Below are 24098 nucleotides of genomic sequence, written 5' to 3'. Positions count from 1 at the left end.
CAAGATTTGTATGTTGCGGGCTCCCAATATGTGCTTGTCAAATAAACAAGCAAGTGAATACATTAATAGTCTCCTTTAATGCTTAATTCAGCTGGCTTCTGCACGTGACATTAAGTGGATGTGTGTGTCTTCACCAAAGAATGGGATTGGCCCTTCCCACTTAGGCTCACAGGTCATAGTCATGGGTTACTTCTGTTTTCATTTTCTGTCCACCCTCTAGGCTTAGTCCCCACTAGGGGGCATGTGCATCCCTCAGAGAGGGTCTATAGTCCTTATGTACCAGGACTCATTTCCAGTTTAAGTCAGGGGCTCCCTCTCAAAGCCACCTGCTCGAAGCCCTCCCCCTCCTCCAGCTCCCCCTCCAGCCAGGCTGCTGGCTGTGTCCTCTCTCTCTGCCCTGGTTGAAGGGGACAGCAGATTGGCAGTGGCTTTGAGTGCTGGCCTGTCTGTCTGTCACCCCTGCTGGTGGCCACTGCCTCCTCCCTGAGAGGATGACAGATCCTGCAGAGCCCGCTCTCCTTTCCCCTGTCAGCTGGCAAGCAAGGACTAGCCATTTCAGAACCATGGGTTGAACCTTGAACCATGGGTTCCAGAAGAGAGAGCACACAGATAATCCTGGCAGAGCCCTCCCGGCCCACCTGCAGAGGCACCGCCCAGGCCAGGCCACGACTGGTTCCCTGGGCCTGGAGGCCGGGTCACCCTGGCTTTCCTCAAGACTCAGGCCCTTCCTGCCCTGCCAGCTCATGAGCTCCGGTATCACATTGCCCGAGCGCAGGTCCTGGCTTTGCCACCAGCTGTGAGTGACCTTGAATGAGTTCTGTGAACCTCACTTTCCTTATTGGGTCAATGAGGTTAACAGCAGTTCCTGCCTCATAAATGAGACAGTGCTTATAAATAAAGCTCTTGGCACAGCGCCTGGCACAGAGTGTTTGAGACCTATTAGCCATTATTATTAATAGTAGTAGTATCATTATCATCATCAAAGTAAATCTCAGTATCAGCCACTTGGCTCTTCTTCTGTTGAGGCTCTATCTCAAGGTCTTGAGCTTCTCTAGCAGTGGGGCGCCTGCAGAGGGGGCCCGGGAGCAGCGGGGCCAGCTGGGCCCCCTGCTGTTGTGTCATCGTGGCTGCCTCAGATGGGGCCGTGTCCCGCCAGTCTAAGACTGGGCCTCTGCTCTCTGCCCCCGCCCAGGACCATCTTGTCCGTAGACATACAGTCACACATTTGGGATGGGCCGGTACTCTCCCCGGTTGCTTCTGCACCCCAGGGTCATGCCAGACGCAGCTGCTGCGGCTGCCTCCCTTGCTCCCCCGCCCCACCCCCGCTGCCTCATAAGTTCTCTGGTCGTGTCCCAGTCTCCCAGGCTCCAGGAGAGACTGGCAGCGGCACTGAGCCTCAGCTGCAGAAGTCGCAGACGACAGCACCTCCTTGCCTCCTGCTGCTGCCCTCGGCTGCCCTGCAATTCCTAGCAGCCTTTTCCCTGTCACTCAGGCTTCCATGGCAGGGAGATTAGCATTCAGACAGAGGGTAGAAGAGCATCAGGGCAACTGCCGCCTGTCTTCTCTGGAGCTAAGAAGCGGAGCCTCTTGGGGGGCAGGTGTCCAGGCCAGGACCGTCCCTACCCCCTGGAGGTTGGGATGGGGTTCTAGGTACCCAGAAGCGACAGCAGCAGGCTCTTGTACCGTCTCACTGGGTGCTGGGTCTTACTTGGTGGCCCCCACCCAGCAGTGCCACCCTCTACTCTTTATTTCAGAGTTGCCAAGCGCCCGGTGGTCGTCTATGTGGAAAGACAGGCCAGGAGGGCTCTGGGAAAGAGGGGAGGGACTCTAGCTGTTAGATTTACCTAATGATTGTTCTATAATTGTTCAGTAACTGACAGTTTACAAACACAATCCCACTAGCTCACATATATTGAACACTTAGTAACGTGGTAAGCACGCTACTGCTGCTGCTAAGTCACTTCAGTCGTGTCCGACTCTGTGGGACCCCATAGACGGCAGCCCAGCAGGCTCCCCTGTCCCTGGAATTCTCCAGGCAAGAACACTGGAGTGGGTTGCCATTTCCTTCTCCACGCTACACACATTATCTAATTTAACATCAATCCTGTGAGACAGGAAACTAACACTATTACCTCCGTGCTATAGATGAGGAAACAGGCACAGAGACGTTCAATAATGTACCCAAGGCCACAGAAGTATGAAGTGGCAGTGGAGTCAAGATTTCAACCTGGTGCTCTGACCCTGGGCTCCTCGCTCTCAAATCCTTGATCATTATTTACTAACAGCCCACACCCTGGACCAGGAGGGACCCAGCTCTCTCTCTTGAGTCTCCCCTTAATCCCCTCCCTCTTGTTACAGCTGATCTACCAAGCCCCTGAACTTTTCTGCTCTCATATCCAAGCAGCAGCTCTTACCAAGGAAATGGGAGAGAGACGGACTCAGCTTCTTGGGAACACTGGGTCCACACACCCCCGCCCCCCCCCCCCTCCACGGGCTTCAACCCAGCTGCTGGGACGGGAGATAGTGGGCCGAGGAAAGGGCGCCTCGGCCCCGGGCAGCCTCCTGAAGAGGAGTTCTCGGCCGAGGGTGGCAACTCTGCAATAGGAGCTGCCAGCATGCAGACTGTGCAGAGCCCAGGGGTGGGAGAGCCTGAGAATAAGAGGCGAGCGTGGGCCGGGCGTGTGGGGAAGGTGTAAACACAATCTGCTCCCACCAAAGCCAGCCTGCTCCCTGGGGGAGAGAGCCCCTCCCAGCCAGCCCACATGGCACCCCAGCTGCCAGGGCCTGGGCAGCCTCCAAGCCCGGCAGACACCTCCCCCCACCTCCAGCAGCCCCTTCCTCTTGCTTTCCCTCCCTTCTTCCGGCTAATGGTCCCCAGGGGCGCCTTCACCTCCTGGGCAGGCTCTGAGAACAGGGCTGCAAAGGGGTGTCACTCTGTGGATGTGTGTCTGGGCGGTGAGCCAGCCCCGGTACAGCGAGCCGACCTTGCTCTGACAGTTCCTCAGCCCAGTGGAAGGAGACAGGCAGAGAGCGGCAGCCAGGATGAAGTGACAGGAATATGGCAAAGAGATTAGAGAATGAACGCAAAGGTAGGATCGGGGAGCACAGGCCAGGTCCTGGGAACAGTGCCCTCTGGCCCTCAGCCTGTGAGTCCTGCCACCAGGACGGTGATGCCTCTCAGAGAAAGACAGGCTGACGAGAGCTGAGACAGGTGGTCACGAACTTGCGGCCCATATCAGGCGGGCAGTGGGGCTCTGACTCAGCTCCAGCACGGAGCTCCTTCCCCTGGTGCGACCCTTACCCTGCCTCCGCCCTGCCCTACTTTTTGAGGCTCCCACGGAACTGCCAGGCTCCCTGCAGCAGGCTGTGCCTCCTCCCTGTCCCTTGAGAGTGGGTTCCCCGAGTCTGCTGCATCTCAGCCTTCCCTGCTGTCTACAGAAGCTCCTCTTTCTTGAAAGTCAGGGAGCAGGGCTGGCCAGGCAGAGGCCTCGCTCCTGGTGGGAGGGTGAGCAGTTGGGGCTGGAGAGGGAGGAGAGATGCACGTGGGAGGAGGGGGGCTTGGGAAAATGAATGGCCGCAAGGCAGTGGGCAGCAGCTGCCTGCCGGGTCTGCGCCTGGATCTCAGGGAGCAGAAGCGGAAATCTGCTTTTATCTCCACTCGGGATCAGGCAGGATCGTAAAGAGAAACGGCAGAGCAGCTGGGGGCAAAGGAGGCCACCGCCGCCGCTACTGAGCAGTCAGCAGACTGACAAAAACAAGTGTCACGCTTCTCCCTTCCCACACGTTACTGCCCAGTTGGAACACAGGCTCGCATGCATGCGCGCGCGCGCACAGAACAAGCTGTGGGTTGCTTCCATCCAGCTGCAGGCAGACACCTCATAGACCCAGCTGGCCCTTCCTAGTGATCGGTTCAGCAGAGCCGCCAGCAGGGTGAGCTCTGGGGAGCTCTGGGGACCGGGCAGCGGCAAATGTCACAGGACGTGAGTGCCACTGCCGCCAAGTGACACCATACAGCTCTGGACGAGCTGAGCTGCCAGCGATGGGTGGCCAGGCCAGCGAAACCGCTTCTTCCCCTGAGCAGCTACAGGTTCCAGGTGGTTTCAGGAGGCTTGCACCCCTCCTCCTTATGAGCCTGGGGTCCCCCACTTTCTGGCTGAGTGACGCTGGGTAAGTCAGCGAACCTCTCTGCGAGTTTCCTCTGTTTCTGAACCGTGGATGATCGCGTGACCAGCCTGCATGGGTTATTGTGAGGGTTCAGCAGAGGACGACAGGCAGCCCCTCCTCGGCAAACGTGAGCCATGGCTGTCCCTCACTTCTGGAGTCCCCTCACTCCTTACTGTTCCCTCCTGTCACCCCCTAGGTGGCAAGAGTTGCCCCAGAGTTAACAGGGCTGGGGCACCCCACTGAGTCCCTCTCTCTGGGTCGCCTCCGAGGAAGGGAGCCTGTCCCAGAGCTCAAGACCTCCAGCCCTCCCACCTGCCTGACCAGGCCCACTTCTCCAGGAGCCCCACGCTAGGGCCTAGGGTGGTGCAGACCAGTGGTCCGGGCCAAAAGGGGAGTCTACCTTCTCGACAACTGCTTTCCCTGGTTCCCGTCCTGCAGCTGCTGCTTCCAGCACATCGTCCTTCCGGGGTGGGGGGCACGCTGGGACTTGAGCTGAAAGAGAAAAACCAGCTGATGGGCTGGCTCTCCCATCCCAGAGCGGGGGCTTGCATTACAGAGTGGGCATCCCAGAGTGCCACCTCCCTAAGAAGTCCTCTAGACAGCCCTCAGGCCCCCAGCAGGACCACCACCTCATCCCCAGGCCTAGAAAATGCTGTTGAGATGACCCCTCATTCTCTTAAAACTAACCCTTACGTTGTGACCTGGAACACAACAGGCTCCGGGAAGGAGGCACCGGAAGGAGTCCACCCTCCTACGCTCAACCTCCGACGTGACCACAGCCTGACACGCTCCCATGCGGCCAGGCTTTGTGGACTCTGTGTCCTTCCCGCCTTGTCCCCAACCCTGCCCTCTGCCCTCGAGGCTGCAGACCCTGCCCTACCTGCCGTGGCCAGCTGATCCCAGGCCCTGGGGCTGAGCTCCGCCTCAAGAGACCAGGGCTTACTTCAGAGGCTCTTTCTCCCTAAACAGGAAAGAATATGGAGTCAGAGGACTGGGGGGGATGACCCGCCCCTGTTTCCAGTCTTTTTCTCCCAGCCCTGCACCTAGAGATTCACCCTACAATAGAGGAACAGGAGCCCCCCGCTCCCAGAAGCTAGTTGGAATTAACAACAGTGGAATTGGAGAGCAGAAATTTCCCATCTACCACCGCCCCCCGCCCCACTCCCCACTTCCAGGCGAGCCTTCCGTGGACCCGCTGTCTGCGAGAGGGGTAGATGGGAGGCCAGTTTCTCCAGTTAGCTGAGTCCCGAGGAGTTAACAGTCCTGGCAAGGCCACAGCAGACCAGGCCCGGCCAGATGGTCCCAGATTTGGCCTTTTCTCTCCTGACAGGAGCTCCAGGGGCATTTCATGTGGAGGAGATGGACTCTGAAGTCAGAGACCTGCCAGTCCCACGTCAACCACAAACTGGGCGGACAACCTCTAGCAAGTCCTTTCCATCTCCCTCTCCCTCCGTTTCCTGCAACACTGACAAAAGCCAGAAATACTTGAAGGGCCGGACCTCTGGGGCCAGGGACTCTTTTGAGTGAGTTAATGTATGAGAGCCCCCCAGGGAAGAATAAAGCAGTGATGTCATAACAGCAAGAGAGAACCTGGTGTTAATTGAGCAGTTACTCTGTGCCAGTGCATTATAATGGTTATCTCACTCAAACTTCACAGAGACCTTGCAACCTCTCTGTTATTAATCTCAGTTTACATATAAATAAAAGATTACATAATTCGCTCACAGGCTCTCAGTAAGAGGGGAGGTGGGATTTAAACTCAGGCTGCCCCACTCCAGGCTTCCCTGGTGGCTCAGTGGTAAAGAATCCACCTGCCAATGAAGGAAACATGGGTTTGATCCCTGGGTCGGGAAGATCCCGCAGAGGAAACGGCAACCCACTCATTGCCCAAGAAAGCCCATGGGCAGAAGAGCCTGGTGAGCTACAGTCCATGGGGCTGCCCAGTGTCGGACACGACAGCCACTGAGCATGCATGCCTGCCCCACGCTAGACCCAAACCCCACAGTGAGGACCAGGGCACTTTCCTGGAGGACCAGTGGTTAAGACACTGCCTTCCAGTGCAGGAGGTACAGGCTGGATCCCCAGTCGGGGAACTAAGAGGAAGGGCATCACAGAAATGACTCCGCTTCCTGCACAGGCCCTGGGCTTCCTGGGGACCAGGGGAGGTCAGAGAGATGGAGTTGGGGGTGGGCGGGGAGCCGGGGAACATGGTTCTGACATTCCAGACCTAGGGGAATCCAAAGACTGAGAAGTAAGACCCATGTTCTATTGCCCATCTCGAGCTATCTAGGGGTCACAGCGCAGGCACGTTCCCCACACCCTGGACGAGGCATGGGGCGTCCAGACAAGCGTGCGAGTGCATGCTGTCTGTCTCAGCCATCGGAGCCTGTGGGGAGACAGCCTCCTCCCAGGGTCCCCCGAAGCCCAAGGCCATCACACTCTGTCTTTCACGGGGAGTAAGAGGAGCAGTGCTAGGGGCTCAGAAGAAGCTGTTACAGGAGAGAACGTCCCTCTTCAGCTAGGCCCCCACACCAGGTGGGCCCGCAGGCACAGACCAACATCTCCCACAGTGTGCCCCTAACAAATATTGGTCGATTTTTCAGTGTTTATTGTTGGGCATAGAGCCCCTCTCATCAAAGGACACTAGTCACCCGGGGAAGGGAAAGTCCAGACGTTACCCCCCCGCCCAAACTTCACCCCTTCTAAAGGCCGCATGGCTTCAGAAGAGGAAAGAGTTAATTTTCTGGCCACTGGAGACAGCGTCCTGCCCGCAGGGGCTGCCCAGCCAATGGCACTCGGTGGCGGTGACGTCATGCGCCTCCCGCGCCTTCTATTGGGGACCAGACAGCGAATCCTGCTGGAGGTTCGGGCAGTGGAGCTGCCGAGGCTGGGCGGGGCCGCGGGAGAAGAAGGGGGAGGGGAAGGCAGGCCGAGGATCACAGAGCTGCTGATGCCTCCTCCCTCTCTCCTCTCCCGCTGCGCTTCCCAACGGCGGGGCCCTGGGGACCACCCCACTCTCGGACACGCAAGACAGAACAGTTTGGGTCCACAGGGGAAGGCTGGGACTCCCATACCCAGCTGGAGAAAACAGACATTCAGCCTACCCAGTAGGCACACAGGGAACAGGCGAACTGGGGTGAGGGGCCAGCCTGGAGCACACACACGTACACACACACACACACACACACACACACACGTACACACACACACGTACACTCCAGGGCCTGGGCAGGGAGTAGGGACAGTGGCAGCCTCCTTCGTGACGCCCTCCCTGCTCCACCCGAGGCTCTTCTGCCTTACCTGCCTGACGACTGGAGGTCTGTTTCCAAGCTGCTGCCCGAAACTGCCCCATCGACTCCATTGGGCTCTCTGCGGGAGGGAAAAGAGGTCGGCAGAGCTGTGGGTAACACCCAGATCCCAGAGCTCAGACCCCAGACCCCTCTCCTGCTTCTCTGCAAGACCTAAGCCATATTGGGTTCTGGGGACCGGAGGCCGCAGCCAGCACCTTCGAAGAACTCGGAGTGCCCCCTACTCCAAGGGGAATCCTCTTAGGGCTCCCCGGCAAGCCCCTCCCAGCCTCCCTGTGAGTCCAGGCAGCCCCTGCCCGCCTTCAGCCCAATCATTTTCCCCCATCCCAGCCCGGGCCCAGTGATTTTCTCACGGTTGGACCCGGTTGGCAAATCGGCGGCGCCAGAGCATGGCCAAGGTGCTGAGCAGGAAGAGGGTGGTGCACATGTCTCAGCTGCCCCATCCCCTCCAGACCGAGTCTGCAGGAGAAGGCCAAGATGGCCCCCACCAGCTCTCCCGAGCCCCTGCCCTCCGTCCTGAAGTTCCTGCTGGCGATGGATTAGGAGGCTCAAGCTGATTAGTGGGGTCAGCAGACCCGACCTTGTGAAGCCTGATTAACCTCACTGGGCCCAGGTTGTCCCCCCAGTGGCGGGTAAATCGCCCTCTGTCTGTTGTGGATGTAGATATGACTAAGCGCTGGGCCTGGCCCTCTAGGGGCTTAGAGTCTAAAACAAACTCCCTGGCAAGTTAAACAAATGGCCACCACCCACCGCGAAGAGACTCAGGCGATTAAAGACGCCTACAGAACTCTCTGGGAATTACAAGCATCAGGAGACACTTCAGAGAGAAGTTGGGCTCTCTCATCTTGGCTGAATTTGCAGGGGCTCAGGGAAGAGTGGGCCCCCAGACAGAAGACTCTGCCAGGGCTGCAGGCGTGAAAACTCAAGGCATGTTCCAGCAACTGAAATTCGAGTATTGGTGGAGCCGTGATGTCACAGGGGAGATGTCAGGAGGGGAGGAAGAATATAGATGATGAAGCCAGAAAGACAAGGGAGGCCAGGGAGTGAAGGGCTGGCTAAATGGTTCACTGCTAACCTCTGGACAGTCCTCACCCAACGCTTCTGATTACATACCCTCTTCAGTTAGAAGCAGAATTTAAGTGTGCACTCATGAAAGAAACATATAGGTACACTCATAAAGGAATTATATGCATCCACTCATGAATTATACACCATATTACTGTGCAAATGCAGTCCTGCCACCAGAGACATGCATAAAGCTTGTAAAGATTGAGATGAAAGTAAATTTCTCCTACTTTCTGTCCACATCCCAGGGGAACCTCTTGGGCCGCTGTTTGGAAGGCCACTGCACTGGCCATGGGAAGCTCTCGGAGGAATTTCTGAGGTGGCCCAGCACAGCGTGCTCTGCCTTGGTCCAGGCAGCATGCGCAGCACAGATCAAAAGCTAGGACACAGGTCTGGAGTTGCCTAAGCGACGAGCCCACCCATTCTCCTCTATCCCTCTCCAAGACCCCCAGAGGAGGGCACTGGCGCTGCCCTCCCTCAGCTGAGACCTGATGGCAAGAGACCTCCTGCCAGGGTTCCAGCGAGGTACCTGGACCCTGAACTCCATCGAGGCCCAGACCTGGGGCTGTGCCAGGGCACTCTACTTGGAAACATGATTTTTTAAAGAAGCACATCAACCAAAGCTGAAGAGCCAAGCTACACCTCTTGCAAAACTTGAGCAGTAGACACAGAGTTGGAAAAGCAGGGTCACCAGGAAGCCTTAGGGAGAAGTGGACACACCCGACAAGTGCCCTTGCAGCTTTCAGATGCTTGCAGCCTCTGGCTTCAACTGGGAGTCAGAGGTGGGACCCCCACCGTAAGGGCGGCTCTCAGAGGTACCGTCCCTACCTCTGGTCCAATCGCGCCTCCCTGAGAAGCCCACCAGGACTTGTCTTCTCCACCCACAGAACCCCTCCCTAAGCCAGGCCCTGGCAGCTGAGATGGCTCCGATGTCCAGGCCCTCCCCAGGACTTCTTGACATCCTGCCATCCCCACCGCAGGGCCCTTTTGCCCAGTCGGCTGCCTCTCCTTCAAACTTTGTTCCTCCAGGGCCAGCATTAGGGGAGTCCCAGGTTTTGGCCTGCCTGTGTCATTGGTAAGTCACCCAGGGCCTCCAGGGCCTTCTTTCTGAGGCCACGTGCGTGCACCGAGGGGGAGGGGTGCTGGCGGGAAGCAAAGAGGGGCTCAGACCTCTTGGCCGCTCAAGTTCGACGGCCGCCCTCCTGTCCCCGCACCGGGGTTTTCCTGTAAGGTGTTGGAGCAGGGAGATGACTCCAGTCCCAAACCCTTCGGAGTCTGGGGTCCGGAGCGCTGGGGGTGGCGCCAGGGCCCCGTGGCTGGCTCGGGGAAGGCGGGAGTCGAGCCGGAGCTCAGCTCCCACCGCGGCGCTGCAGGAGGGGCTCGCCTCCGCCCCGTCGGGCTCGCGGCCACGCCGCAAATGCCCGGGAGTGTTTGACTCAGAGTCAGTTCCCTTTGGCGGGAAGGGTGCACACACGCCCCCAGACCCGCACCAGCGCGGCGCACTCCTGTGCGGCCCGCGCAGCCCCGCGCCCGGTGACTGCCAGCCCCCTCCTCCCGGGACCCCCAGTACCTCCGCCACACCTACGCCCCTGCCCCGCCCGGCCATCAAACTCCGGTCTGGAGGGCGGGCAGGCGCCACCCGCGTCGCCCCCACCCCGCCCATCCTTCACCTTGCCGGAATTGGCTCACGGACACGGGTTTGGGGGTTTGGAGCGGATTTATTTTTTTTCACATTTTTTCCGGCAGACCACATCCCCGCCCCCCGCTCGCGGTCCCCCGCCCCCTGCACATATACCCTACACACGCGCACACACACACACTCACACACACACCCGGCGCGCACAGACAGACACGCTCCCTCCCTCCGGCGCGCTCTACCACTCGCCGCCCGCCGCGCACGCAGCCGGCCCCGGCTCCCCGCGCCCCGCGCCCCGCGCCCCGCCGTCGCCGAGCGAAGCCGGGCTGGGCTTGGAGCTGCTCATGGAGAAAGTGCCGGGCGAGATGGAGATTGAGCGCAGGGAGCGGAGCGAGGAGCTGTCCGAGGCGGAGAGGAAGGCGGTGCAGGCGACGTGGGCCCGGCTCTATGCCAACTGCGAGGACGTGGGGGTGGCCATCCTGGTGAGGTAGGTGTCGTCCCGGCCCGGCGACGGGCCCGGGGGAGGGACGGCGGCAGCGGCTCCGGGCAGAGGCGGGCTCGGCCCGGGTCCGAGCTCGGGCGCCACCTTCCCAGCTGCGACTGGGGCCCGGGCCGGTCGGGGGATTGCGGGTAGCCTGGGGCGGCTTGGGGTGGGCGAAGCCCTGGCCGAGCCCTTCTTAGCTCTGGGCGAGGGGCTCACCAGGAACTAGGAACCAGGCACAGAAGGAAGGCACCTCCATCCCCCTCCTCTCCCGGGCCTCAGAACTCCTGGTTCAGCCAGCCTTGCCTACCTCGCCGCGACCTCAGCCACCCGCAGCTGTTTTGGACACACGTTTTACGGCCTTTCCAATAGAGGTCGTGGGGGCTTCCCATTCTAGAGACAAGAAAACTGAGGATCAGCCAAAGAGGACAAAGAGGAGCAAACCCTTTTCTCCAGCTCAGCCCCTTCCCGTATGCAGAGACCTGGAAGGGCTGCGCAAAGGGCAAAAGAATAGAGGTCAGAAGAAGTGGACCCCAGAGGTCCCGCTTTCCCAGCTGGTCCCTTCCTGCCCCTGGGGCCAGGCCAACAGGGAGCTCCCAGGTGAGGTGCAGGTGAGTGGAGAAGTAAACAGTCCCCGCGGATACAGTCCCTGCTGAGTTTGATGGAGGGAAAGGGAGAAGCTTCAGGAAACAGGGCCCCATCCTGAACCCCAGGTCTGGGGAGGAAAGGTCATGGGTCTTGGGCTCAGGGGTCATTCAGGAACCACATGCCCCCAAGGGATGCACACAGAGAGTGACACCGTTATTCACACTCCTACACACTAGTCAGTGCACATGCATGCCATTCCCACAGAGTGCATAAGCTAGTACCTGACTACTGCTCCAGATCACTGCTCTCTTCCCACACATGCTTGTCCCTGGGGGGTGCAGGCAGGGAGGCCCCAGACCCACACTCACCCCCAACTCTCTGTCCTTGGCAGAGGGAAGCTATCAAATCTAGGACAGATCAGGGCAGTCTTTTGGTTTAAAGATGGGGTGAAACCTCCCATTGGAAAGGACAGTTGAAGTGCATGCCTGTCTCCCAGGCTTGGCCCCATCTCTGGCTCCTCTTTTTCTCCCACACTCTCTCCCTTCTGCCTCCCCCAAGCCTGGGACCTACCCAGCTCCATAATGATGTGCCCTGATTCCAACTTAGAAACAGATTTTGGAGGAAAAAAAGAGCAAGCAGCACTCTTGAGGAGTTCCAGGAGGGCGCCCAAGGAAGAGACAGCTCTTTGGGCAGCTCCCAGGCTCAGAAACAACCAGGGTGGTGGAGAAGGCAAGAGGGGATTTCAGGTTCCCAAGCCATCAGACATGGGAGGTGCATCTCTGCACTATCGAGCACCCACACGGTGGGTCGCAGAGTCACAGATGCGCCAGACTGCATCCTGCGGGGGGCGGGGGGGGGAGGTGGCTTTTAGCACTGAGGTCTCAGGATGCACGCGGAGGATACCCACACGGGTCACCAGGAGGAAATGAGGTGAGGTTAACAGGACCATGGCTATTTTTTGTCCCGACACCCTGCCATTTGCCAATAAGGACATGAGAGGAGGGCATGGCCACCCACTCCGGTGTTCTTGCCTGAGAATCCCATGGACAGGAGCCTGGCGGGCTGCAGTCCATGGGGTCACAAAGAGTCGGACACGAATGAGCGACTAAGCCCAGCACAGGAGATGTGTCCACAACTCCGCTCCTGGGATCCCACCCAACTTCCCCAGGAAAGGGGGGTAGGGAATTGCCGAGGAAGCAACTGAACCCCGAGGTGTTTCTGGAGGGTCTGAGCTCTCAGCAAGGTTTTCTTTCTCTCTCTGTGCCCCTCTAGTTCCCTGGGGGGAGCTGGTTTCTCAGAGGGGACTGGGTTGGGCTGGGGAGGTGTTTACCAAGTGCGCAGGCCCACAGTTAACCCAAGAAGAAGACCAAGATAGCAGTTAGATCTGGCTTGCTGATAACCCCCGGCTACACTTCACCTGACCCCACCTCGGTTGCCCGGAGCCCAGCCCAGCCTGGGAGAGAAGCTGGCGGAGCAGACCCTCCCCCAGCGCCTGTTCCACCAGCCTCCCTTTTCTTTCACTCCTGCACCTGCTATCTGCCCCAGGGTGGGCGGTGTTAGGTGGCAAGACTGATAAGCTTCTCACATCAGGCCCCTCCCCAGATCCTGCACCCCCCCAGTTTTGTCCTGACCACCTCCTGTTTTCACGGGCCATCCATAGGCCAGGTGGAGCCTGAGACAGTAGCCCTGGGGCCAGTCTCACCCCCTGAGGAGGCAGCAGCCACAAGGAAGGTAGCAGAGGGGCCGCCCAGACCCCACACCTCCTTTCCCTGCAGGAAGAGTCCAAGAGGGAGCACCCATGCTCCAGGAAGGCTCCCCTCCCAGTTGTAACTGCCGCCTTCCCCCTAACGCAGACAGGCCTATTTCAGGCTCTCTTGGAAGCCCAGATGCCTCTGGAAGCTGAGAAACTCCCCAAGGCTGGCCGCTGAGGCTTCTCCCAGCAGCAGCGCAGGCCGGGACTGAGAGGGTCAGGAGTAAACGCAGGGGCCTGGGAGAGACCCCAGGATGAAGGGGCAGAGTGCAGGCCCTTAGACTCTCACGGCTCAGAAGAGGGACGTGGCAGGACCGTCCTTCCTTGGGGCCATAACGTGGTGCTGGGTGTTGTTGGGCAGCGGACCCGCTGGGTCCCAGGCCACCATCCCCAGCAGAGCAGCCTCTGAGATGGACTGGGGAAGTCATCAATGTGGGAGCTGCTCCGGCTCCTTCCTGGTCCTGCTACCCACTCCGCTGGGCAGCCTTGGGCAGCAATTCCTTTGAGGATATGGAGATAAAAACAGTGCCAACCTCAGAATGGTATCCCAAGGATTAATGAGATCCTATAGTAAGTGCTCAATAAATAGTCCCTGTTACCGCCTCATCATAATACCCACCTGGTTGTGGCATTAAAGGAAACCCGACAAATGGACATGCTCTGCATGTTGGTGTTCACCAGCCAAGTAGAAATTTGTATTCTTATTGCCGTGTAAGATCTCCAAAGTCAGAGATTCCCCATTTAAAGCCAGATTGCGTTTTTCATAGCTGTCCTGCACTATGATGCTTTTTTCCAATGTATTTTCAGACCCATCACCTCATTTGTCCTCACCAGTATATCTGTGAAGTAGCGAGCAGTGGTGCAGGGACTCCTCTCACACTTTTGCAGACAGAAGGTTGTGAAGTGATTTGTCCAGGGTCACACTTGGTCTCTGAGAGGGGCCCTCCCAGCTCTCCATGTGGACTGTGTCCCGGTCACTCCCCCGCCAGCCTCCGTCTAGTTGCCTGCAAGGGTGGCGGGGGCCAGCTGTTCTCCCTGCATCTATCCCAGCTCTCAGATCTGAGACCTGCCCCAAGGGTCATTTTAGCAAATTACCAGTTCTCTCTGATCACAAAGGGGAACACTCCAAAGGTGTGAAAACAACCTGAAAAAAACAGGTCCAAGACGGTCCCTCCTTTTTCTGAAGTTTCAGTTAAGTTACATAAGTTCTGATCGAGTCTGGCCACGTACCTCCCTGTCCCTACTGGGAGAGAGATGGAACGCGAATGTCATCACCATCCTGCAAACCGCAGGGCCCTGGGCCAGGGTGAAGGGTCAGAGGGTGCGTGAGACCCGGGCTCTGCTCTGGGGCTGTGGGACCGAGACGGGTAGAAAGGGAAAAAGCCGTGAAAGGTGGCAGGGAACCCACTGATGGCCTTGGAAGGAAAACAGTCCCCCTGGCCCGGGCTGTGTGCTCCTGGAGAGGCCTGACTGACACACGGAAAGAAGGAGGGAGGTGGTCCATTGTGTGGAAGGGCAGGCCAGCTCACCCGAGGAATCTTTTACCGATGCTAAGTGAAGCTGTTGGGCTGGTGCATAGGGACAGAATATGGACCCCGTGTTGGAGAAGCAGGTGTGGGGCAGTTTCTAACAAGCCTGGAATCTTAAGGAATTTTGACTGTGTCTGGTAGGACAATGGTGAGCAGTGGAATGTTTCTGAGCGGGAGAGCGACCCAGTGAATGTGACGTGCTGTGTACTTAGTCGTGTCTGACTCTTTGCACCCCCTGGACTGTAGCCCACCAGGCTCCTCTGTCCATGGGGATTCTCCAGGCAAGAAAACTGGAGTGGGGTGCCATGCCGTCCTCCAGGGGATCTTCCCCACCGAGGGATCGAACCCAGGACTCGTGCATAGTGGATGTGATATTTGGGGGGAATTAGACAATTGCAGATAAACCCGAGAGGGAAGGGGTAGATCACCCTGGGGTCTGCCCCAAGGTGTGCACAGGCTGGCTGGAGAGGTCAGATGTACCGACAGACTGGAAGGACTTACAGAACCACACCAGGCAGGTGACATCAAGTGATATCTTTAATTAAATCAACCGATGACTGTTTACTGCAGGCTGAGGAGGGAGGCAGGGAAGGGACGAAGTGAAGAGGGAAGGGACGGCATTGGGAGGAGGACTGAGTCTCATTTCTTCCCTTCCCTTCCCTTCCGTGACAGGAGTTAAGTCATGGTTGGGGCCCTCCTTTGTTTAGGAAGAGAGCTCTGACCTTATCATAACAAAGGCCTTCACTGAGCACCCTGCGTCCTCACTGCTGGGAGCTCTCTCATTGCCTCCTCCCAACATCCCACAGGGACTCTCAAGAAAGGAACAGCGGTGCCCGTTTCGTGGATGAGGAACTGAGGCTCAGAAAAGTTAACTCCCCCCCCAGATCAGCACCAGCCCATGATTCCCAGAAGGCAGGCTCTTACCCTGTGACCTGCAACTGGAGCAGGCCTTGAAAAACGTGTGGTGTCTGGGAGGAAGGCAAGAGGCAAGGGAGCAAGGAAGGCAGAGACCTGGGAGAGGACATGCAGATCTGACTGCTGGAAAAGGCTGGGACCCAGGGAGGGGCTTCATGTCCACCAGCTCGGCCAGAGGAAGGGCCGGTGTTTGCGGGACGGCTGCACGTGGTGGCATGGGAGTGGGTCCTGCCTCTCCCCCCTCACCCTCTCCCACCTGTGGGAGCTTTGGGGACCAGACACCCTCAGGACCCAGCCCCATCCTGCTGCCCCTCCTGGGTCCTCCCTGCGCTCCGCCATCATCCGAACACTTCAGGGTGGGGCCCAAGGCCGCCCCCTGCTCAGCGCCTGCCTGCTGCCTCCTGCAGGTTCTTTGTGAACTTCCCGTCGGCCAAGCAGTACTTCAGCCAGTTCAAGCACATGGAGGAGCCCCTGGAAATGGAGCGGAGCCCACAGCTGCGGAAGCATGCCTGCCGGGTCATGGGGGCCCTCAACACGGTGGTGGAGAACCTGCATGACCCCGAGAAGGTGTCCTCTGTGCTCTCCCTGGTGGGCAAAGCCCACGCCCTCAAGCACAAGGTGGAGCCCGTGTACTTCAAGGTGGGTCCCCGGATGGGCGCTGCCACCCAACACCAAACCCCATTCGGCTCCCGAGCCCCACAGTCAGCGACAGCCCAGGGTGCCACCCAGCCTTGTCCCCCGGCGTGGCTGTCCCTGGGAGGGGCAGCAGGATGGGGCTGGGTCCTGAGGGTGTCTGGTTCCCAAAGTTGCCAGGTGCTGTGTCCTGAATGATGCCCTCAGCCAACCACAGGATTCTGCGGGCGGCTGGGGGCGCGGGGACCCCAGGGTTCACTCCCCGCTTCCTTTTCTTCGTTCTCAGATCCTCTCTGGAGTCATCCTGGAGGTGATCGCTGAGGAATTTGCCAACGACTTTCCCCCCGAGACGCAGAGAGCCTGGGCCAAGCTTCGCGGCCTCATCTACAGCCACGTGACCGCTGCCTACAAGGAAGTGGGCTGGGTACAGCAGGTCCCCAACGCCACCACGTGAGGAGGCAGCCTCCCTGCCGTGTCCTCCCCTGTCCCCCGGCCTCCCACCTCTTCTGACTCCCAGGGGCTGACCACCCTCCAGGGCAGGGACACTCCCAGGGAGGGTGGCTCTGGAGTGGACAGAGAAGAACAGGCACGATAGGAAAAGGCCCACTCATGCCAAGGGCCCCAGACGGATTCTCCCTGGGTAGAGCCTCCCCTCCCCTAGAACTTGGGGGGCACACAGAGCACCCCAAGACCGAGGCTGCCCCAGGCAGAGAGGCTCGGAAGGTTCCTGGCAGGAGGCTGGCTCATCAGGCCCAGAGGCAGCCCAGGCCAGCTCTGGCCACTTCCTCCCCGGGCACCCATCACATGGGGCTATTTTTCATCTCGTGCTGAGCAGCGCTCCCTCCCGCCTTGGCCTCCAAGCAGGCCGGAGCCAGGAGAATCACGGGGATGCACGCACGTGCCGAGCCCACTCGGGGCCAACGTGGGTGTCCCTCCCACGCACACCAGCAGGGTGGGTGTGGGGGAGGGTTGCTTCCGGGCTGACTCCGGAGTCCACGTTCCCAGTTCTGGGGTGAGGCCCTGGGGATGGGCTCTGAGAGGGTGGCCAGTGGCCTCCGGGTGACTCCAGCTGACTTGGAGCACTCGGGGAGGGCTGGCCCCCAGACGTGGCGGCTGGGAACACTCCAGCCTCCCTGGGCCCCCTTGGGGCTGGGGCTCTGGGAGCTCAATGGAGGGGCGGAGGCCAGGCCAGGCTGGAGGCGGGAGGAGGGAGAGGCGCGGGGGCGGGAAGGGAATGGGAAGCAGGGGTCAGCCAGAGGCTCGGGACACGCGTTGGAGAGAAACAGTCCCAGCAGTTTCCCAGGGAAGAGGCTGCGTTCCCCCTGCCCCCTCCGGGGCTCCAAGCTGGGAGCTGGCCCGTGGGGCCGGCCGGACCTCTGCTCGCAGGCGTCCCCGCGCAGCTCAGGTCCTCCGAGGGCAGCCTGGCGAGGCCCTGCCTCCCGGCCTTCCTGCCACTGACCACCCTGGCCCCCACCTTCTCCTGCTGCCTTCCCTGCCTCAGCACCACTCGAGGGAACGGAGCCCTCGGGGACTGCTGGCAACAGCCAGGGGGCCGCTCCAGATGTTTGCAGCTGGGCCCTGGCCGGCCCCAGACCTCAGAGCAGATGGACAGGAAGCCGGCAGGCGGCTTTTTACCTGCTCAGGAGGTGCTGGCAGGGCCTGCAGAGCTTCCGGAAGTGCCGGAGGGGCCAGGAGAGGGTCAGAAGGAGGAAGGGGGTTTGCCCTCCCACGCCTCTCCCCAGGCAGGCTCTGCCGCCAAAGAGGAGCTTGTTTACAGCCAGGAGAGGAGACTTCCTGCTTCTAGAGAAAAGGGCTTTTTTATAGGGGCCTGGAGGGCCGGGGAGAGAGAGCTGGCCGGTGCGAGTGAATCAGAGCCACATGGACAGCATTTCCCGACACGAAGCCCCGTCGCCTCCCCTCTCTTGCCTCAGCCGGACCCCTGGGACCGAAATCTTGCCAAACCCTAAACATTAGGAAACCGCCGAAATCTCCCGCCTCCCCCGTTTCTGCTCCTGTGGGCTCCGTGGAGATGGGCCACCATGGGGACTGGCCGGGGCCCTGCACCTTCCTGGGCCCCAGCACCCCACGTTTCTGGGGGAATCCCCTCATCCCTTTCCACACTCTCGTCTCCTCGGGGCACAGATGTAACCCCCAAGAGAGTGTGTCTGCCTGGGCCCAGGGCCTGCGGGCCCAACTACTGCTGAGTCCAAACGGGTTCAGAGGGTGGGACGGAGTTCCAGGGCAGAGTTCTAGAAGGCCTCCATCTAGCTTCTCTTATCAGAGACGCAATATTGGGCCAGATGCCACTGTTTATTGAACTGTCTCTGCTTAAGGGTGTGTGTGGGTGTGTGAGCGTGTGTGTGTGGGTTTGATGGGGGCAGTCAGGGGGTGGCGGTGGGGGTGGGGGGCGGTGAGTGCCAAGGGGACACCCATGGGTGGCCCGAGGGGGTACCACAGGCCAACCTGGGAGTGTCCGCATCTTACAACTGAGGACAAGCACTCATGTCTATATGGTTCGTTGTAGTTTGTGAAACACTTTCAGGCAGTTCCATCACTCAGTTCTCATGGAGGTGGGCGCTGCAGGCAGGACTCAGGATTTAGAGGAAAAGAGCTGAGGCTCAGGGGGCTGGCGGAGGTCGTACCGCAGGTTCCTGGCAGAAGAGGGCCTTAGAAGCTGGGTACAGTGGGCTCCTTTCAGGGGCCCCACATGGGTCTCCAGGAGGGTAGTGTCTACCTCACCAGTCCCTGACCCCTGGCCCCTCCGCAAAGGTCCCCTGGCCCCATGCCGAGGCCCTAGTAACCTGTCACCTCCTTCTGTCTCATCCACAGCCCACCGGCCACGCTGCCCTCTTCAGGGCCATAGGACCCTCTTCTTCTCCCCCGTCCCTGGCAGCACCTTGAGCAGAAGGCCGAGTTCTGAAGACCCTCCATCTCTGGGTGCCAAGGAAGCTGGAAGAATCCCTGACTCATCTTCCTGGAAAGAGGCTGCCTCCGCCTGGGCCACAGTCCCCCCCGGAGCCACCGGGAGGTGATACCGGCTACCCGGATGCTGACTCCAAGGGCGCCAAAGCGGGTGGCCTGTGGGGATGGGGGACCCTCCCTCCTTGAAGAGCCGGGCACACCCTTCTTAGCTTTTCTACTCACTGTTAGAGACCGGCGGGGATCAGGGACAGGTCTGTGAGTCACTCGAGGAACGAAGAGGCCTGTTTCTATCTGCCTGGCCACACGCCGGTCTGGTCTCCGCATCACTTATCTAGAGTACCATGCACACGTCTATTGCATATACAGATATATTCTATATCCAATCTCTATATAAATATATATATATATACATACATATCTTATAATGTGTACAGTGGGGCCCAGAGGTACGTATGAGGCTTCGGTTCTGCCCACCTAGGGATCCTGGCAGCTTCTGGGCAGAGATCAGAGTGTTCTGGAAGAGAAAATGGGGGTCCCACAGATGCACAGAGAGGGCCACATGGCAGGGCGGAGGCAACGCAGCTCGCCAGCAAAGCCCAGACCCTTCTCTCTGACCAGCTGCCCACATCCCAGCTCTCGAGACAGAAAGGTTTTGGCGCGCCCTACCTCTGCCCCCTACAAAAGGAGGTGGCTTCCTGACTTGCCCCCAGATGGGCCGGGGCAGGCAGAGGGGGCCGGAAGTTCTGGACGGGGTGACTGCAGCCAGCAGGGGAAGGGCCGTGGTCAAGAAACCTGGAATGCCAGGTTCCATCTGCCTTTGCCGCTAAGACAGTGGGAGGGAATCCAGGCTGCTTATCTGCCAGGCAGGGCAGTGGTGATGGGACCAGATGCCTCTGTCTCGTCCTGGCACTCTGAGGGCCACGGGCCTTCCCTCCCCTGCCTCGCCTGGCTGCTGGCTGGTGGTCGGGCCTGTCCATCCATCCAGGTCGGCATTGCTGGGGATTCCCCCGCCTATGTGTGCCCCTGGGTCGTGCGTGTCGTCCTCAAGGATGCTTCGCTGCTGTGGTTTCCATGCTCGCCTCCTCCCGTCCCGTCTTCGTGCAGCCGTCCGTGTAACTGCCTGTCCTCCTTTTGTAGTTTCTGGCGTTTGTAACCAGACCCAGCCGTGTCATTAAACAGACTCGTTCTTCCCGTGTCTGTGCACACTCCTTTGGTCTTTTCCTGCCATCTGCCCCTCGCCTCTGTCTCCCCATCCTGAGTTAAAGACCGGGGCATTTTTCTTGGAAGGTGACCTCCCCACCAAGGGCCCCCCTCACCTGCGTCTCAGCCTTGGCTGGTCGCGGGCCCCTCTGACTGGGGCTCAGGACGGTGGTGCGGATCCCCCTGGTGGTTCAGTCGGGATCACAGAGCTGCAGACTGGAAGCTGGGCTCTTGGGGGTGGGGTGGGGCAGAAATGGAGTCTGGGCTTGTTTTAAAATGTCCGGGAGACTTTTCACCTTTTGTTCTGGAAATCTCCCTGGTGCGGATAGGATAAGCGAGGGAAGACTCCAGGGAGAGAAGTTCGGAAAGGAAGGTCCTGCTAGTTTAGTGAGCCAAGCAAGCCAAGGGCAAGGCCTTGACCTTCCAGACCTGAGCTGGCTGTCCCATACCCTGCTTGCCGCATGAGGTTCATGGGTGGGGTAGCCTGTGGGCGTTTGAGAAAGTCTGCCCTTATAAGCCTTATCCCGTAGGACCACCCTGAACCCTCAGCTCCCAGCCCCGTCTGTCTCCCACTCCACAGCCTCAGGCCAGGCCTGCCCAGCCCCCACCCCTGATGGCGGCAACAGTCAGCAGCACAACTCCCCGAGGAGCAGAGCGACCGGGAGGTCACCACCCCCGGGGTGGGCTGCAGGGGAAGCAGGAAGCAGCGTCTGCCTCTGGGGAGGGCTCCGGCTGCCTGGGAAGATTCAGCTGACACACAAGGAAAGTCTCATCTCTCCAGGCCGTGAACTCCTTGAATGAAGGCTGAGCCTCCACTGCCTGGACCTGGCACAGCCGAGGTGCTGGATAGCAATCCAGGGAATAAATAAACTCCACTCTTAGAAAGCAAGACCAGTACCTGGGGCCAAAAATGAGCTGGGCGCTTCACCCATACAGGAGGCACGTGCAGGCTGGAGAGGATGGAGCAAGGGCAAGGCTATTCCAGGGACAGAGCGCCCGGCTCTGCAGGGACTGTCTCCCTACGCTGTGTGACCTTGGGCAAGTCACTCAGACTTTCGGAGCCATGGGTCACCTCTAATTTAAAATAGGAGTGAACATGAGACCTGTCTTGCGAGGCAGGCATGAGGAGACCGAGGATGCATGCCATGGTCCTGGGGACGTGGGAATGCTCAGGACAAAGTGACCGCCAGGTCATTGGAAGCAACAAAGAGAAGGACGGCGGGGGTGGGCGAGGAGCTGGCTAAGATGAGTGACTGCCAGACTTCCAGGTTCCGGGCCTCATGGTCCCTGGTGGGCTCAGACTGAGCCAGAGCCAGAGGGCTCTGGGTGGCGGTGGGGACCGCGTGGCTGTGGTCCCCACAGTGGCTGTGGCTAAGAGAAGGGGCATCTGTGGTCGGAGGTGGGGGGTAGTCTCTAGAAAGAAAAACCCCTCCCCATTTCACTTCTCTTGACCGGAGTGTGGTGAAGGGGCCTCGGAGATGGGAGTTTTTCTGGAATGCGGCTCTGGAGAAAGATTCTCTCCACTGCCCACCCCACAAAGAGGGGACATTGGCAACTGGTGATTTACCCTATAGTTGGGGGAGGGGTGTTGCTTGAGGAGGGACCTGATAAAAGTCTGAACAGAGGCGATGATGCTCGGCAGGGCTCACCGGGTCCTGGTGGGTGGCAGGCTGGAGGCAGGAGGCTACCGGGTACAGGAGCAGTGACTGGCGTTTTGTTTTGTGCTCTGTGCTGAGGAATAAGCTTGTCGCCGACCGAGAAGAGCAAGTGGGTCAGCTCCCCTTGGCGGTGAGCGATGGGGTGTCAGGAACGCGAGTGCAGAGGCTGTCTCCTTCCCTGCCACGCGGACCCAGTGAGGCAGCCCCACAGTGACGCCTGCTGGCCGAGGCGGGAACGTCACGCGGGAAGAAGCCTCAGCCTGAGCGGGCGGGCCAAATTATTCCTATTTTCCTTCCTCTGGGGCTCACGTTCCTCCGTCTCTTTATTTATTTTTGGCCGCGCGTGGCTTAGTTCCCCGACCAAGGATCGAACTCAAGTCCTCGGCAGTGAAATCCCAAGTTTTAACCACTGGACCAGTGGGGAATTCCCTCTCCCTTGCTTTAGAGGAAGTGGTGCCCCAACCAAGCCTAAAGCCAAAAGAAAAAATGTACACCCCATGTATATTTATGAAAATATCCTCCCCTGTTTTGACCCAAGTGGGAAAAAAGTAATTTTTAAAAGACTATACACAAAGCCCCACATTTGCTAAGCTGTTAGGTTACCAACATCAACAGATAAACTCACTTAATTGGAGACACAACAGCCTCGCAGGGGTTACCAAAATAAACAACAGGGACTTCCCTGGTGGCCCACGGGTTGAGAATCCACCTGCCAGTGCAGTGGGCGTGGGTTCGACCCCTGGTCTGGGAAGATCCCAGCCCCGTGCCACAACCGCTGAGGCCCTCATGCCCTAGAGCCCACCCTCTGCGACAAGAGGAGCCACCTCACTGAGAAGCTCGGGCACCGCACCTAGGCAGTGGTTCTGCTGGCGGCACCTGGAGAAAGCCCGTATGCAGGAGCAGAGACCCAGCGCAGCTGGAGGGGAAAAAAACAGTGGCCTTTGTTTAAAATTTTTAATTTTTTTTGTTCATCATGGATATTTTTGTTTTAATCAAGTTTTCTTTAATATTGTATTTATTTCCTTTGATTACTGCTCCCACCCTTAAATATTGCGTCCCAGGCAAATGCCTCACTCATCTCACTCTATTCTCAGCCCTTTCTCAGTACATCCTTTAAGACATCCCAACTGAAAAACACTCATCTTTGGCCTCAAAAGTTTCCCTCCTCCAACCTTCCAGGGCAATGGGTTTCAGAGCGGCTCATCTGATACATCCGGTAAAAGCACTGTGGCATCAAGATAAGAGCCTGGACCGGAATGGTCCCTTAGGGTTGGTGACACTGGGTCGGAGGTTTTGGTGGCGGGAAACAGAAGTCCACTAAGGCTCACAGAATAAGGGGGTCTGGGAAATGTGCCGGTGGTCCAGAGGTTAGGAGTCCACGCTTTCACTGCCGAGGGCTGGAGTTCGATCCCTGGTGGGGGAACTAAGACCCCACAAGCTGTGCAGCGCAGAGAGTCAGGCCTCTGGGAATCAGGAAAAAACCACACGGCCCAGCCTCGCTGGAAGCAAGGACCCCAGCACAGCTGCCCAGGAGTCTGTGAACCCAGCAGGGGCCTGGGAGAGGGCAGCTCCAGGTCCAATGATCCTTCGGGAGCAGACTCACGTTTCCATGCTCTGAGGCTCTTCTCACCCTCCCTTCTTGCCTCAAGCCCCCTGAGCACCTCATGCGCACTGGCTTCTCAGTTAATGACCTTAACTCTCGCTTCATGGAGACGCCTTCGCCCCCCCCCCCGCCCCCTGCCCCGATCTGGTCTCCCACCAGAGGCACAGCCCACCTCTCCATCTTCCCAGGTGAGTCCTGTAAGAGCCACCCCCTCCCTCTGGAGCGCTTCCCTTCTGCCATCTTGGCCCTTGCCCTGTCCCCACTCTCCTGACTCGGGGTCCCCCACCCCATTCCATGCCTCTTGGCTTCTGCTCCTCCACCGGGGGTCAGGCTGCCCTGTGTCCACTTTGCATCTGTCTTAACCACTCACTCTGGACGCTGGCCAGGACCCCCAGGAATACTCTCTGGACAGCTTCTGGTTTTGTCTCACCCCCTCAGCCCATCCCCCACCCACCATGGCCCCTTCTCGGCTCTTCCCTTTTCCCCTGACCTCCGGGGTGTCTTCCGATACTGTCTCATCGGTGAGCTCACCCAGGCCCCAAATTTAAGCCCCAGCTCTGACAGCACCATTGTGCTGCAGGCTGCAGTGGCCAGCTGCCCCCTGAACGCCCTACAATTTCACCTGGATGAGCCAGAACTGTTGATG

The 24098-nt window shown here is 59.1% G+C and overlaps 2 protein-coding genes and 1 long non-coding RNA gene across 5 annotated transcripts; 2 read left to right on the top strand and 1 right to left on the bottom strand.

The window, feature by feature from the left end:
• Positions 1–2717: 2717 nt before the first annotated feature.
• On the top strand, positions 2718–5746 carry LOC147351126 (uncharacterized). 2 transcript variants are annotated; one of them, XR_015147199.1, is made up of 2 exons: positions 2718–3089; positions 5495–5746. It is a non-coding gene; the product is annotated as an uncharacterized LOC147351126 (long non-coding RNA). The 2 variants fall into 2 exon arrangements; XR_015147198.1 differs by lacking the exon at positions 2718–3089 and adding an exon at positions 4009–4167.
• On the bottom strand, positions 3630–8032 carry PRCD (photoreceptor disc component). Its single transcript, XM_086356299.1, has 5 exons — positions 7826–8032; positions 7465–7533; positions 5045–5125; positions 4565–4656; positions 3630–4232 (listed from the first exon to the last, which is right to left on the bottom strand). The coding sequence occupies exons 1-3, from the start codon at positions 7897–7899 to the stop codon at positions 5104–5106; spliced, it is 165 nt and encodes a 54-aa protein (XP_086212425.1). The 5' UTR covers positions 7900–8032; the 3' UTR covers positions 3630–4232; positions 4565–4656; positions 5045–5103.
• A 2234-nt stretch (positions 8033–10266) lies between these two features.
• Positions 10267–20186, top strand: CYGB (cytoglobin). 2 transcript variants are annotated; one of them, XM_086356297.1, is made up of 4 exons: positions 10267–10660; positions 15844–16075; positions 16356–16493; positions 18899–20186. In XM_086356297.1, exons 1-4 carry the CDS (start codon positions 10518–10520, stop codon positions 18968–18970), a joined length of 585 nt encoding a protein of 194 aa, XP_086212423.1. In that variant the 5' UTR covers positions 10267–10517; the 3' UTR covers positions 18971–20186. The 2 variants fall into 2 exon arrangements, with proteins under 2 accessions (XP_086212423.1, XP_086212424.1); XM_086356298.1 differs by having other exon boundaries at positions 10356–10660; positions 16356–16519.
• The last annotated feature ends 3912 nt before the right edge of the window (positions 20187–24098 follow it).

Source organism: Bos grunniens, chromosome 19 (assembly GCF_055505025.1).
Source record: "Bos grunniens cultivar Pamir isolate PY7600 chromosome 19, Bosgru_T2T1.0, whole genome shotgun sequence".
In the NCBI taxonomy this organism is placed as follows: domain Eukaryota; kingdom Metazoa; phylum Chordata; class Mammalia; order Artiodactyla; family Bovidae; genus Bos; species Bos grunniens.
Note: the sequence above shows the minus strand (reverse complement) of the source record. Positions and strands in the feature narration are given on the sequence as shown.